The sequence below is a fragment of the Callorhinus ursinus genome, unplaced genomic scaffold, assembly GCF_003265705.2.
Source record: "Callorhinus ursinus isolate GAN/ISIS: 27379988/994484 unplaced genomic scaffold, GSC_fseal_2.0 scaffold5, whole genome shotgun sequence".
Classification (NCBI taxonomy): Eukaryota; Metazoa; Chordata; class Mammalia; order Carnivora; family Otariidae; genus Callorhinus; species Callorhinus ursinus.
In genome coordinates, this window is record NW_027397067.1 from 83,040,331 (window position 1) to 83,053,911 (window position 13,581).

A 13,581-nucleotide genomic window follows, 5' to 3' on the forward strand; every position below is an offset into this window, starting at 1 on the left:
TCCCGCCTCCCACCCGCCCTTCAGGCAGCAGCGGCGGCGGCGGCGGCAGCAGCGTCCGTTTATTTGAGGCGTGGGGGGCGGGGGGCGCAGCGGGCAGCGCCGGCCGCTCACAGGCGCCTGAAGAAGAGCTTGGGCCCTCGGTCCAGGGTGCAGGCGCCGGGGCCCGGCTGGCCGGGCAGCAGCCGGCGCAGGGCCGCCCGGTCCTCGGGGGAGAGGCGCCTGCTGCACAGCTGGAGCTCCCGCACGTGTGCCGCGATCTGGTCCCAGAGGCCCGGGCGCAGGGGGCCCTGGACGGCGCAGCCTGCAGAGCGGAGGCGGGAGCAGACGTCAGGGGGCCGGAGCCCTCCCGAGCCCCACGCCCGTGGGCCCTCGGAAGAGACGCACCTCCCCTGAGGCCCCGAGGGCTACCGCTCGGGGCGTGGCAGAGGCCCCGCGAGGCCCCCCACGCACTCCGGGCAGGGGTGCGTGCTCCCGGGGGCCTCCCGGGTCTGTGGGCCCCGTCGGAGCCGGCAGGCGGCCGGCCGGACCCCGGCTAAAGCACGCTGCGGCCACAGCCGTGCCGCCCTGTAGGACAATGCCTGGGCCTCTCCACCCATAAAAGGGACGCAGCAGGGGTGCCCGTGGGTCTCAAGAGGACGCCGAGCTCCAGGGAGGCCGGAGCGCCCAGGAGGCTCAGGGCCCTAGGGCGCGAGGGGAGGGGACGGTACAGAGGCAGGTGGGTGCGGAGCAGCCCCTCAGCTGTGCGCAGGCCGCCCAGCAGCCTTCCCGGGCCGGGGCTCCCAGGCGTTCCCTGTGCGCACACCCCTCCCAGTCCTGGTCCTGGAGGGCGAAGCCCGGTACTCCTGCCCCAGCGCTACGGGTGGCCAGTTCACCAAAGCAGTGTCTCCTGGGCTCGTCCTCGAAACAGCTTTGGTACCGTGCCCGGGTGTGGCCAGAATGAGAACAAGCTAGGACACCACAGGCTGGGCGGTAGGGCCCCGGGCAGCCCCTGCCAGGAAGATCCCTTGGTGGCAAGCTTTTGCCACCCTGACCTTGAACTCCATCCTCTTGCCAATGGTAATTAGGAAATCCTCGTGAAAGGGGATCCCCAGCTACTATGGTCTCAGGGTCAGGCTGAACAGGTTAAAAGCAGAGATCCCATGTTCCTCCTGCCCCATTGTTTTAGGAGCTGGGCTCACACCCCCTTTCAGTCACTTTGGTCACTGTCACTGTCCCCCATTGTGTCAACCTCGGGGGACCCAGCCCACCCTTGCCATCTGGCTGTGGCAGTGACAACCCATACAGAGGAGGCACCTGGGCCTCAGGTAGGTACCCAAGCTCACCTGACAGGCCAAGGAAGCTGAGGCCTTGGGGCCGCAGCTGCAGGGCAGACAGAAGCTCCTCCAGGCCAACACCGCTAATCTCAGGGTTGGCAGACAGGTCCAGTGAAGTGAGTGAGAGGCAGCAAGGAAGACATCTGAAATGACAGGGGAAGAAGTGGTCGGCCTCCAGGGAGGGAGGCCCCCAACACTAGAGAAAGCTGCTCCAGACAAACCACCGCTCTGGGAGCCATAGGCCAGGCCCCACAGCCCCCCGCCCCCCTGCCCCCAGTGACACAGGTGCAAGTACTTCCCCAGGGCTAGCTGGACACTGCCAAGGCCCAGGCCTGGGGATGCCTGCCTGGCTTGAGTGCCCAACACTGCCAAGAGCCAGCTGAGGCTGGAGGATCATGAGTGGCCCCTGTATGGGCTGTTGCACAAAGGGCGATGGGAAAGGCTCTCAGGAGCCTCAGCCGTGTGGGAAGAAGGCCAGGAGGAGGCAGGATTGAATCTGGAAGGAGCTAGGTCCTGGGACACACTTGGGGGAGAAGCTGGTACCCCTTCCCTGCCTGACCTAGCTCCCCCAGGGTGCTGAGCCTTGACACCAGACCCCCTTCAGAATGGCGTAGGAATGGATTACCTGCTCAGGTCTCTCACTGCCTTGTCACACAGGTGGTTTGCAGACAGGCTCAAGTGAGCTAGTACACAGCCTTCCTAGACAAAGCAGAGGCCCAAGGGGGCCTGGTCTGAGTGGGGGGCCTGCCCTCCCTGCCTCCCAGCAAAGGCCATACCCAGGTCAGATACCTTCCTTCCTCCTTGGGAACAAGGGGGCAAAGTCTGCCTGACCCCCAATGCACCAGAGGGGAGCAGTATCCCTTCAATTTGCAGATCAAAAGGAAACACCTCCCCTTCCAGGTATAAGTCACACTTGGCACGTGAAAATCACAGGGACCAGCCCCACATGGAAGAGCCAAGGGAGAGAGCCCTGGAAGCCCTGGCAAGACCTTGGGACCTGCCTGGGGCAGGGAAGCTGCACTGGGTCCCGGGCACCTTTGCTGCTGGCCAGGAATTCACAGCTTGTGGCAGGCAGCATTCCCACAGCTGTTCTTTCTGAACGTGCAACCCCCTTCCCAGGCTGCTCCCACCCCTGCCCGGTGTCAGCTGTGGGACCGGAGGCTGGATGGCCCGGGGTTGCTTTGCTTCGGCACCCCCGCCAACCACAGACATACCTTGGTCAGGTATCTGACCACAGGCTCCATGAGGCCCAAGTCACCCTTGCTGGCTGCCACGGAGCTAAGCTCCAGGCGCTGGAGGGTGCGGGCAGGCAGGTTCTGTAGGGCGTGGGCCAGGGCAGCGGAACCCAGGCTGTTGTAGGACAGCGACAGCGTCTTCAGGTGCCTGGCATCTGTACGGGGGACCAGAACCTCTGTCAGCCACACATGATCACCACCTCAGCCCAGCTGCAGTCCTAGGCCCAACACCCTCATGACCCCACTGGGGAAGCTATCATCCGAGATTTTGTGCGCGCGGAAGTGGGGTAGCTCCTGCCCAGGCGAGGAGTGGGCAGGGCCAGACTTCTGAGCCCAGCTACTCCCCACCATCCCTGGGCCTCTCCGCACCTGAGACAGGACAGGCGGCCTGAGACAGGCCCTGGGCCGGGATGTCTGTGCATGATGGGGTGGGGGGTGGGGAACACCACCTGCTGCCCAACCCCAGCTTCTCCCCCACTGTGCGCTCACACCCCTGAGTTCCACTTCCTGGCCCACCACCTCTGCAGAAAACCCCCCTGGAGGACTCCCAGTTCCCAGTTTCTCAGTACTGGGACCGAGGTTCTCTGCAGCCTCGGTGTGTCTATGGTGGAATTGTCTAAGGCAAACAGAACACTCAGAGCTGGTGAGAACAGGGGTATTGCGATGGTGGCCCACGGCATGTCCTAGAGGAATGCCCCTGAGCCCAGGCAGGCCCAGCACGTCCAGCGACGTGCTCCTAGACAGCAGGCCCTGTGCCCTGGGGGCCCCTCTGGCACAAGGCTGTCTGCCCCTGGATGTACCCTTCTGACAACTGGAGGCCAGGACGTGAACATGTCCGTCAGCTCACCTTGGAAGGCAGTACCTAGGGCTGCCTGGTGGCTCAGGAAGAAGCTGGGGCCAAAGCCACAGGCTTGGAGAGGCAAGGTACTGAGTGAGGGGCAGGCCTGCAGGATGAGTGCCAGGGCCTGGCCACAGCCATCCCCGAGGGGGTTCATGCTTAAGTCCAGCTCCTGCAAGTTCTGTGGAAGACATGGGCCCCTCTGGAGGATCTGGTCTCCTTGCTGTCCCAGAGCTGGGCAGTGGCCAGCACTCAAGTGCGCCTTCCCACCCAATGATGGGCCAAATGTAAATGTTCTGATGCCGCCCTAGGGCCGGCCTGCTGCTCCCCATGCTTCTTCTACCTGCAAGGTGGTCTGCCCCTGGAGGCCTGTGGCAAGCTGGCGTAGGCCTTCGGGGCCCAAGTGATTAGAAGAGAGATCTAGGAGGATCAGGCTGGGCATGGTGCCCAGGGCGGCCAGCAGCTCAGCAGCACATCCGTCCCCCAGCCGGTTCCCTGCCAGGTGCAGCTCCCGGAGCGCTGTATGCAGCTTGAGGGCCCGCAACAGTGGGGTGAGCTGGGTCTGGCGCAGGGCCAGGGAGCAGGCACTGAACGAGGGGCCGGAGCCCTGGCAATCCATGGCCTGCAGCACCTCCTGGTGCTCCTCTGGGGAGGGGATGGGTGTCACCAGAGCCTGCTGCTCTGCCCTGTGAGTCCTGGGGGCCCACCAAACAGGCCCCCCTCACTCGTGAGCCCTGGGACACCCACCAGAGCTGCTGCAGAGCCCACTCCCACAGCCTGGAGACCCAGCATTGTGGGAGCCCCAACGCATGGCTGGTGGGTGGGGATGACCACTCTCTGCCTTGTCAGGCCCTCCTGGGCAGGGCCCAAACCCCTGCCAGCCACCCCCACATCCCACACTGCCCATGTCAGGCTTCTCTGGAAAGCCACCCCAGGCCTAGCCTTCGGTGGCTCTGGTGACTACGTCGTCCCACCACCAACAGGACCGATCTTCCCCCACCTGCCACCCACATGTGTGGGCACCAGATAGAGGAGGAAAACCTGAGGCCAGCTGCAAAGGGAGCGTGCCTCACTGGCTCCCTGGGGCTCGGGGACGTGAGGCCCCAGACCTGATAGTGGCACAGGAACATGACCCTCTGCCCAGGCCACTTCCAGCTCTCTTCGGCCCCTACCTTGCTCCAGGCTCTGGCAGGCCCTGCGGTAGCGGTCAGTCAGTGGGGGGAGGTCCCACGAAGTGACTTCAGCCAACACCTGCAAAGCACCATCAGTAAGCAGCCCAGGGGCACCCAGTGCTGGGGCACTCTCTGTGTGCATGGGGCCCAGGCTCCTGCCGCTCACCTCCTCGTTGCTCTGCAGCACATCAGGAATGGGGTCCTGTGGGGCCAGCAAGGCCCCCTCCTTTCGCAAGACAAGCCTCGGCAGCAGCCCACAGGCCTGACAGTAGCGCTCGGCAGCCTGCTCAGCTAGCCAGGCCACAGAGTGGGTCTCCCTGCTGCAGGGACAGAGGGAGAGCAGAGCTGGCCGGGACCCTGCCCATGCTGAAGAAAGGCCACCCTCGTCCCTGCTCTGGGTCTACGGACCCTTTATCTGGCGCCTCCCCTCCTCCTGCCCCTGCTCAGGACATGCCCGCGCCCCCAGCAGCCTGACATACTTGCAGCTCTTCTAGGCTTTTCCTAGGGCCCATAGGGCCCGACCTAACCCCTCCAGGGCCCTGCCCATGCGCATGCAGGGCACCCTTTCCCTGCTCTCTGACCTCCCCCAGCCAGCAGCAGTGACACATCCAGTCCGAGTGAGTCCTTGTTACCCACGCCAACTGATACGCACACTCGAGGGTTCTCCCAGGGGCACAAAGCGAACAGGGACTTGGAGGGCAGGTGCTATTTACCTGTGTGGGACGGGAATGAGGAAGAGACTATCCTGCACTCGCACTCGTACCCGGATGGGAGGCGGCAAGGACGGACCCTGGTGGGTGGGGGCGGGGGGGGCAACAGGCTGAGTCAGAAAACACACTTGTCTACCCTCTCACCACCCCACAGCTCCCACCGGAGGGGTGCACCCACCGAGGGCTGGCCTGCCGCCGGGCTGTCCCCACTGGGCCCCGAGGCCCTGGAGATGTCAGGGCTCCTTGGAGGGTCTGCGGCTGAGCTGCGGTCTCCCCTTGCCCTGCCCGGTGCATTCCAACTCCTGAGATGGGGCAGCCGGCTCTGCCTGGTCCGGGCCCAGAGCCGGCCAGGGCTCCTGCTGCTGCCTGACCCTGAGCCACTGTGAACGGTGCTGTCCCCACTGCCCTGGGGGAGGGGCAGATAGCCATCCTGGCGGCTGTGGGTCAGTGGGGAGTCGTCCTCCAGCCAGTCCCCAACCAGACACTCCTCCTCAGGGATAAGCGCCGCCCGGTGCGAGGTGGGCTCACCTGAGCCCCAGGGCAGACCGGGCCCAGGGTGGCTGATCTGGGCCCCACCCACACCTCGGACGGCCGCCCGGGCAGCACTCGCTGCTGCTGCCTCCCTGTTGCTGGTGGAGCCAGGCACCCCGGCTTTGGCCTGTTGTGCCGGGACACAATGCCGGGGCCTCTTGTGGGCGGGGCGGGGGGGGCCCGGGTAGTCCTCACCCTCTGAGCTGCTGCTGCTGGCCAGCTTGTGCCTGGTCCTCCGAGGCCTGGCCACAGCCAGAACCGCCTGCCCTGGGGAGACGCCGGCAAGGGCCCGAGAGGTCTCTGGGGGTCCTGGGCAGGGGCTCGAGGGAGGAGAGATCTCAGGGTCGAACAGATGGTGGCGTGGAAGGGTGTGGGAGGCCAGGGAGCTGTGGGGGGCTGTGGAGAGACGGAATCTAGCATGACGCAGTGCCCAGCACTGTCCCGGCCACCCATGCTAAAATGCCCCTGAGAAGCAGGGCCTAGGGCACTCTCAGACCAGGGACAGGCGTCCCCAGGGGCAGAAGAGGCCTCTACTTGCCTTGGCCTGAGGAGGCCGCCCTGAGCAGCCTCTCCATGGCGCCAGCCTTCTCTCGGGTCTCGCTGTCCAGATCCTTGCCATACAGCTTCACCCACTGCTGCAGCGTCTCCAGCGGGCTGTGCCCCTGTGTGGCCGCCAGCTGAGCGGGGCCGGAAGGGCACCCCCCCCCGCCACAGCCTGAGCCCGCCCGGCCCTCACCTCCCCCACTCACCTTCATGGTCCGGAGCGTGACGGATGCTCCCCGTTCAATGAGCAGTTCAGCTACCTCAAAGTGACCGCAGTGGAGGGCGTCGTGCAGGGGAGTGATGCCCTCACAGCCCTGGCCGCCTGGGTCATCGACAGCAGCCCCATGGTCCAGCAGGAAGCGCACAATGTCTGCGGGCCAGGGGACACAGACTAGCTCCCAGCCCTTGTCGGCCCTCTCCATGGTGTGGCCTGGCCCGGTACTCACCCAAATGCCCATAGTTGCAGGCCTCGTGCAGAGGCGTCCAGCCACAGTAGTCCCGAGGGTTCAGAGGGTGGCCCTGTGACCGAGGACGAGAAAGAGCCCAGCCTCACCGTGGGGCTGAGGCTCCAGGAGGGCCAGAGCCTGGGTCTCAAAGCCCAGAACGGGCCCACAGGCCCAGGTCCCAGCAGAGAGAGATGGTTGGCACATGAGACGCCTCATCTCAGGGAGGCCCCCGTAGGGGCTTGTGCAGGGCTGGTGCACCCCCCAGCCCCCATGCCCTGTGCTACCCTCTTGTGGGGGACCACGTACTCCAGGACAAAGTCCCAGCTATGGCCCACAGCGTACCTAGAATGAGACAGCAGACCCACCTGTCTTACGAGGTCCCGGACACGACCCAGACGACCCTCGATGCAAGCTCGGTGCAGCAGGGTCTCCCCAACGTCATTGCGCCGGTTCCACTGTGGACAGTTGCCCCAGGACAGGGAGCAGACGTGTAAGGGAACCAGGCAGTCCTGGCAAGCATGGGGGGGCCCACACAGTGCCCTCACACCATCCTCACCTTGTTCACCCGCTGCGGGCCTAGGCAGCCCTGCAGCTCCTCATCCTCCTCCAGCTGCTGGGACCAGCCCTCAGAATCACCCTCTGGAACAGAGCCGAGCCCACTCCAGGTAAGCCAAGCCCCGGTGCCCCCTGCCCCCAGGATCCCTGACCTTCCAGACCTGGAGGATGGAGGTCTGGTGCCAACTGCCATCCCACTCCCTGCCCTGCCTGTGGTTGTCCCCGCCCGCAGTCCCTTTGCCCGCAGGGGATGCACCTGACCTTTCTGCCCACCGGCCCCCCGTCCATCAAGTGCTGACCTCTCACCCCATGCTCAGACCCTGCTCTGGGTCTTCCCGCCCCGGATGTCTGCCCCCCTCCTGGGAAGCATCTTTGTTGAACTAAGTCATGGTCACGTTACAGACAGTTCATCCTGTGAACCCAGGTGCTTTCCACCTGTACATCCCCGGCCTTCCCATCTGCACCTGCCTCCAGCTCACTCATTGCCTGACCCCAGTCCTTTCTCCTGTGCCTCTGGTCCTTGCTAGAACCTTCTTCCCCTTCCTGAACTCCTCTTACTGCGAGCGCCTGTTGAGTGGTGTCGCCTGAAGCTCCTGCTTTGGTCCTGACTCTCCCGTGGCTCCCTACACCTGCACACCAGTGACACCCAGCCTAATCCCCTCTCAGGTAAGGCACAGACTTCCCACAGCCCTTGGCTTCTCCCGGAGAGGTTCTGGAAGCCGCCCAAGTTCAAAACTGAAATGATTCCTCCCGGCCTCAAAGACAGGTTTCCACCCACCACCTCTCAGCTGCCTGCCTGCACCCACCACCTGGCCCGCCTCTGCCCCGAGGGTCCCAGCCCCAGCCCCTTGCCTCCACCTTCCACAGGGTGGACCACGCAGCCTATGCATGGCAGCCCACGTGCTGTCTGTCCTCCCACCTTGCCCGCCCTGTGCCTCCCTCTCATGGTACCATTTCTCCCGGCCTGACCCTGCGTCTCCTGCCCTCACAGATGCCCACTGGCCTTCCCATCACTTGCTCCTCCAGGAAGGTTCTGGGGCTGCCCCAGCCTCTCCGCACACAGCTCTCTTCCATCTACCAGTACTGAACGCCCTTCCTGCGCGGGGCTGGATCCTCCTGTCACACGCCAGGTAGCAGCCCCCACGAGGGCTCCACCCTCGCCCGCCCCAGCCAAGGGCCCAGCCCCAACCATTGCCAGGGAGGAAGGGCTGGGAGGAAGGGCCAGGGGGGAAGGGCGGGGGGGGGGACCAGGGGGGAAGGGGGGGGGGGGGAAGGGCCAGTTGGGAAGGGCAGGGGTGGCTGGCGCAGCAGCCAAGGCAGCGTTTGGGCCTCACCACTCTCTGAGAGCTCCACGTCGCTGGCCTCTGGAGTGTCCCCGTCACCCTCCTTCTCTTCCTCGTCGCCCTCCTCCTGGTCTCTGGGAACACTCAGCTCCTGCAGTCGGGCCGCGGTGTCAGGAGCCTCCTGGGGCTGCAGCCTTAGCTGCACGGTGTGGAGGTGCTGTAAGACCTGCCTCTGAGGAGCAGGGGAACCCCGGCTCAGGGCCACAGGGCCAGCAGGCCCCGAGTGGGGGAAGAGGGGGTGGGCGGCGAGGACAGGCGGGCTGCAGGGGATGTCCTCGTGGGGCTTTCAGACCTGCAGCTGGGGCCGCCGGGCCTGCTGGGCACAGCTGAGAGCCTTCTGGAAGCATGGGGCCAGGAGCTCGTAGGCGTCACCGGCCTCCTCCCGGGACAGGGCGATGTTTAACCAGGTCTTGGCCTCCTGCAGCAAGAGGAGGAAGGATGAGCGTTGTGGTGGCTGCCCACCCCACTGAACCGGCCCCAGCCAGGGCCAGCTCCCCACTGTCACCCACGTGGAACAGCCCTGGAAAGAGAATGCTTGTCCATGCCCACCACTCAAGGGTGGCTGTCCTGAGGCAGAGCTGTGGGGACCTACCTGGAGCCCCTCTGCACCCTGCGTAGGGCTGGGCACCATCACTGCTCACCTCCAGAGCGTCACCACCACGCAGCCTCAGCTCCTGTTCATAGTGGGACACAGCCCGGCGGTGGTCCTTCATGTCTCCCCAGGTGGTGGCCAGGGACACGTGGATGATGGCCAGCTCGGGCCCTGGCCGGCCCAGCAGCTCTGCAAAATGCAGCTGTGGAGGCAGATAGCGAGGCCACCACTGCCTTGCACCTTGCCAGCCAGGGTGTCACTGCCCCTTTCCTCCCACCTTGGCAGGGGACGCACACCTGCTTCTGGTAGGCCTCAGCCGCCTTGGGGAAGTCGCCTGCCTTGGAGAATAGGTCCCCCAGCTGCTCACAGATGCCCATGGCAACCTGAGGGTCGCTGCCCTCGGACTCCTGCAGCTGCTCCTGCAGCTGGACCACGGCCAGCACTGCAGACAAGAGCCTCATGTGAAGGCAGGGACAGCGCACCTCCGACCTGGCTGCCTCTTAGGCGGGCCAGCCGCCCTCTCCACGCCCTGCTCGTCCCTTGGTAAGAGGGGACGGTAAGGAAATGCACCCCATGGGGTCGTGAGACCAGGGAAACGAAAAAATGACAACTGAAAGCACCTGGCCTGCAAGGGAAGCCACACCTGGCGCCCCTCTCCCCCCCCTCACACAAGACCCCACTTTGCCAGTGAGGATCCTGCTCACGTACAAATGCCCAGCCGCGCTCCTGACCACCTCGCCACCCTCTGACACACTGTGCTGAACCCTCACAGAAAAGTGGGGCTCGCTTCCCAACAAGAAGAGGGGGCAGGAAAAGGCTCCACACTGATGCTGCCACCTCGCCGCCCCTTCTGGGGGACTTCAGCCCCTCAGGTCCCCAGACTCACCGTATTTCAGGGTCCGGCAGATTGCCGCCTTCTGCAAAGGCTTCTGGAAGCCCAGCCGGTAGGCTTTCTTCAGGGCTCTTTTGGCAGCCAAAAAATCGCCCAGGTCTTGGAGGATCTGTGGGGGTTAGGGAAGGTGAGATGTGCAGACTCTGCGGAGGCCGAGCGCCTCGGTGGGTTAAGCCCAGAGCTGTGAGAGCAGGCACCTGTGAGATGAGCACGCAGCACTCGCTCTCCATCAGCTCCTTCCTCAGGACGCGTGCACACTCTCGGGCCCCCTCCAGGCAGCGCATGGCTTGGGAGTGCTGCCCTCGGCGCCAGTGGATGGCACCCAGGTTGTAGCGGGCACGGAACAGGTCCTCGTAGAGGTGGTTCTGCCTGCGGGTGGTGACAGGTGCTCAGAGTGCCTCTGGGATAGCACAGAGAGCACTGGAAGTGCTGACATGCAGCCGCTCCTTCCCCAACACCGACACGCTCTAGCCGTGCAGGGGCTCCTCTGCTCAGAGGAGACTGACGGGGCGGGGGAAGGCAGATGGGCGGTGCACTCTCACGAGGCCCCTTCCTCTGGGGACGGAGGCCTTACTCGGCGAGGAAGATGCTCTTCCGGAAGTAGTCGTTGCATGGCGCCATCTGCCGCAGGCTTTCGAAAGTGAGGCCCAGGTTGAGGTAGAGTCGGGTCCTCATCTCGCTCAGTTCCCGCCTGGCCAATGTCCCTGGAAGATGCCCGCCCCCACATCAGTGGCCGGGGGGGCATCATGCCCACTTGGGGCATCCAGCTCTGGGTCTGTGCAGCCTCTCCCCCACCTGTCTCACACTGAGGGGCCCAGGAGTCCTGCTGTAGACAGCACAAACGGACACAGAGCAGACAATGCCCAGACCTGAGGTTGTGAGGAGCACGGGCCATGCGTCTCCTCAAGGGAGGTCTGATGGACAGATCTCAGCTTTATAAAGGGAGGGCCCAGACCAGTGGAACCTGCCATGCACACCGGGCAGGCTGTGAGGCTACAGGCTCCTTGGCCAGCAGGTCTGGAACCAGAGGCTGGGGAAGGCAGGCCTCCACGACCACTCACCCTGCAGCTTCTCGTCCACAATAGCCAAGCTCTTCTCAAAGGCAGTCTGCGCCTGCAGCAACGTGTCCTGTGACTGGCAGTGGTCAAAGATGTCCAGGTAGGTGCGGCCAATGGTGGCCCAGGCCCTCTGCACCTCAGTGTGATTGGACAGAGAATGGGCCAGCTCCAAGTAGCGATGCTGGTGCTAGGGTGCAAAGGAACGGCCTCTGTGAGCCAACCTGCCCCACCTCAAGCACATCTCTTATGTACTCCATCTCCAGGAGGTCCCTACCTTTGCTCAGGAGAGTCCCCTACTCCCCCAAGGCCCCACAGAGCATGCCAAAGCCAGGCTGCACGTGTCCCATCTCTTCTATGCCAAGGGCTGCCTGTGGGGACGGTTGGTGCCCCACTCCAACCCGCCAACATCATCATGAGGAAGAGACAGTGGGAGTTAGCTGGGCTGCTGCAGCTGCACTAGCCAGGGCCAGAGCAGGCCCTCCGTGGACAGTGGGCCCAACTCCCCAGCCGGCCCACAAACACAGCCCAAGTGTTATGTTCACTAACGGTTGCTGGGCCCAGGCGCCTAGGACAGGCTCTGATGTGCCTACCCAAGAACCAGACTACAATCCCCCATCACAGGGCTGTCTGAAGAAAAGGCCATGTCCAGGCGTGTCCTCCTCTAGCCAGAGGTCAGACACTGAAGACTGTGCTTCCCTCCTCAGAAAGGGACCAGCAGGAAGCGTGGGCCCTGGAGGGCTGGATGGGGTTGCAAGGGTGCTGGGGGTGGGGGTAGGCTCCGCCCACCTTCAGGGCAGCGGAGTAATCCTCCAGCTCAGCCAGTCGCTCTCCGACCTTGCGGTGGGCCACGGCACAGCCCAGGGGGTCGTCGACGCTCTCCAGGAGCCGGAGCTCATGCTGGTGCTCTCGCAGGGCCTCTGCGTAGCGACCTGGGCGGGCAGGCACGGCAGGCTTCGGCCCCCGCCCGGCAGTCAGCCAGGGGCTACGCGGGCGAGCGCGGCGGGGGGCGGCCCTGGGCTGCTCGCTCAACAAGGTTCCCGCCCCCCTCCCGCGGGTCCCCGTCCCTTCCGGCCCCCGAGTGTCCCCCGACCTCCAACACCCCAGCTCTCCCGGTCCAGGACCACAACCTGGACCAGGCGCGGGGCACGCACCATGGCTGGCCAGGAGCTCCCCCAGCTGGTGGCAGAGGACGGCCTCGTCCCGCAGCTGCCCGCTCCTCTGGGCCTTGGCCTTGGCCTTGCTCAGCTCTGCAGAGAGAGAGAGACGAAGCCGGGAGGCTGAGCCCCTTCGCTCGGGCGGGCCAAACCCGCTCCCGACCCCACAGCCGGCCGGGAGACTCACTGCGAAACTCGCGCTCCACGTTCATGCTCAAGCAGCCGCGCGCGGGGATCCGGACTTCCCGCGCTCCCGCCGCGGCGCCGCGCCAGGCCCCGCCCGTGCCTCGGAGCATCCCGGGAAGTGTAGTCCAGCCACCCGAAGCATCCTGGGAGCTGTAGTCCGGGGGGCGTTCACTTGGGAAGGGCGGCGAGAGAGCGACGGGGGGATCCGCGCACCTCCCCACACTCCTGGGGCCGCGTGGGAACTGAGCCCCACCCCACGTTCCTCCCCGGCCCCGCAGTCACCTTTGCGGTGGGGTCTCCTGGGCTTGTGCCCGCGTGCTGCCGCTAACGTCACACACACACGCAAATCTACCTACACCTGCGACTTCACCTGAGGGACGCACCGCTTTCACATAAAAGGAGATGAAGGGATTTATGATCAAGTACCCTTGAGTGCTTGGACAGGTGCACGGAATCAAATACGCCCTCTTTCACAGAGCCTGTGGAGCAACCGCGAATGCAGCCACAGAGTCGTCTCGGCCGCGGACACGAATCCCCAGGGCTTGGTGCGGGAAAAGTGGGTGGATGTGTTTTCCAAACTGAACAGAGCAAGGCACTTCTGCCTCAATGCACACACGCTGAAACCTTGTGGGCTTGGTGCACCCAGGCCACAGACCTCTAAATGCCTGTCGTGTCTCGCACTGCTTCGAGAACCAAACACCTGCCATGCCTTGGAGATTTCAGTCCCCACTGGGTGCCAAGGCTGGTGTCCAAAGGCCCCAGAGGAGGGCCAGAAAGGGTGGGATGGTGGATGCATTTATTTTCTGTGGAAATCGAAACAGACCCAATAGGGTAGAAACCCTGAGGCAGTGCATGGACCGTAAGGCCTGTGGTGGAGGGAATGATGTAGAGAGTAGATGGGTCTCTGGGTCCAGGGAAGACTGCCCAGGGCCAGTGACCAGACTTCAGGGATGGGGGCAAAGCCGAGCCTGAGGAAGCGCAGGCGATGGGAAGTTGGACCCAGGTAACCCTCT

General features: G+C 64.6%; 1 protein-coding gene across 2 annotated transcripts; it reads right to left on the reverse strand.

The window, feature by feature from the left end:
* Positions 1-47: 47 nt before the first annotated feature.
* On the reverse strand, positions 48-12,644 carry TONSL (tonsoku like, DNA repair protein). Of its 2 annotated transcripts, XM_025871356.2 has the most exons (26): positions 12,570-12,644; positions 12,380-12,475; positions 12,015-12,157; positions 11,232-11,415; positions 10,745-10,874; positions 10,368-10,539; positions 10,165-10,279; positions 9,575-9,720; positions 9,328-9,480; positions 8,979-9,104; positions 8,678-8,858; positions 7,345-7,427; positions 7,154-7,243; positions 6,789-6,861; positions 6,549-6,712; positions 6,338-6,461; positions 5,447-6,195; positions 5,272-5,348; positions 4,725-4,878; positions 4,559-4,637; positions 3,730-4,031; positions 3,396-3,567; positions 2,528-2,703; positions 1,939-2,012; positions 1,323-1,456; positions 48-301 (listed from the first exon to the last, which is right to left on the reverse strand). In XM_025871356.2, exons 1-26 carry the CDS (start codon positions 12,592-12,594, stop codon positions 108-110), a joined length of 4,116 nt encoding a protein of 1,371 aa, XP_025727141.2. In that variant the 5' UTR covers positions 12,595-12,644; the 3' UTR covers positions 48-107. The 2 variants fall into 2 exon arrangements, 1 of the variants encoding a protein (XP_025727141.2); XR_003208068.2 differs by lacking the exons at positions 48-301; positions 1,323-1,456; positions 3,730-4,031.
* Positions 12,645-13,581: the final 937 nt, after the last annotated feature.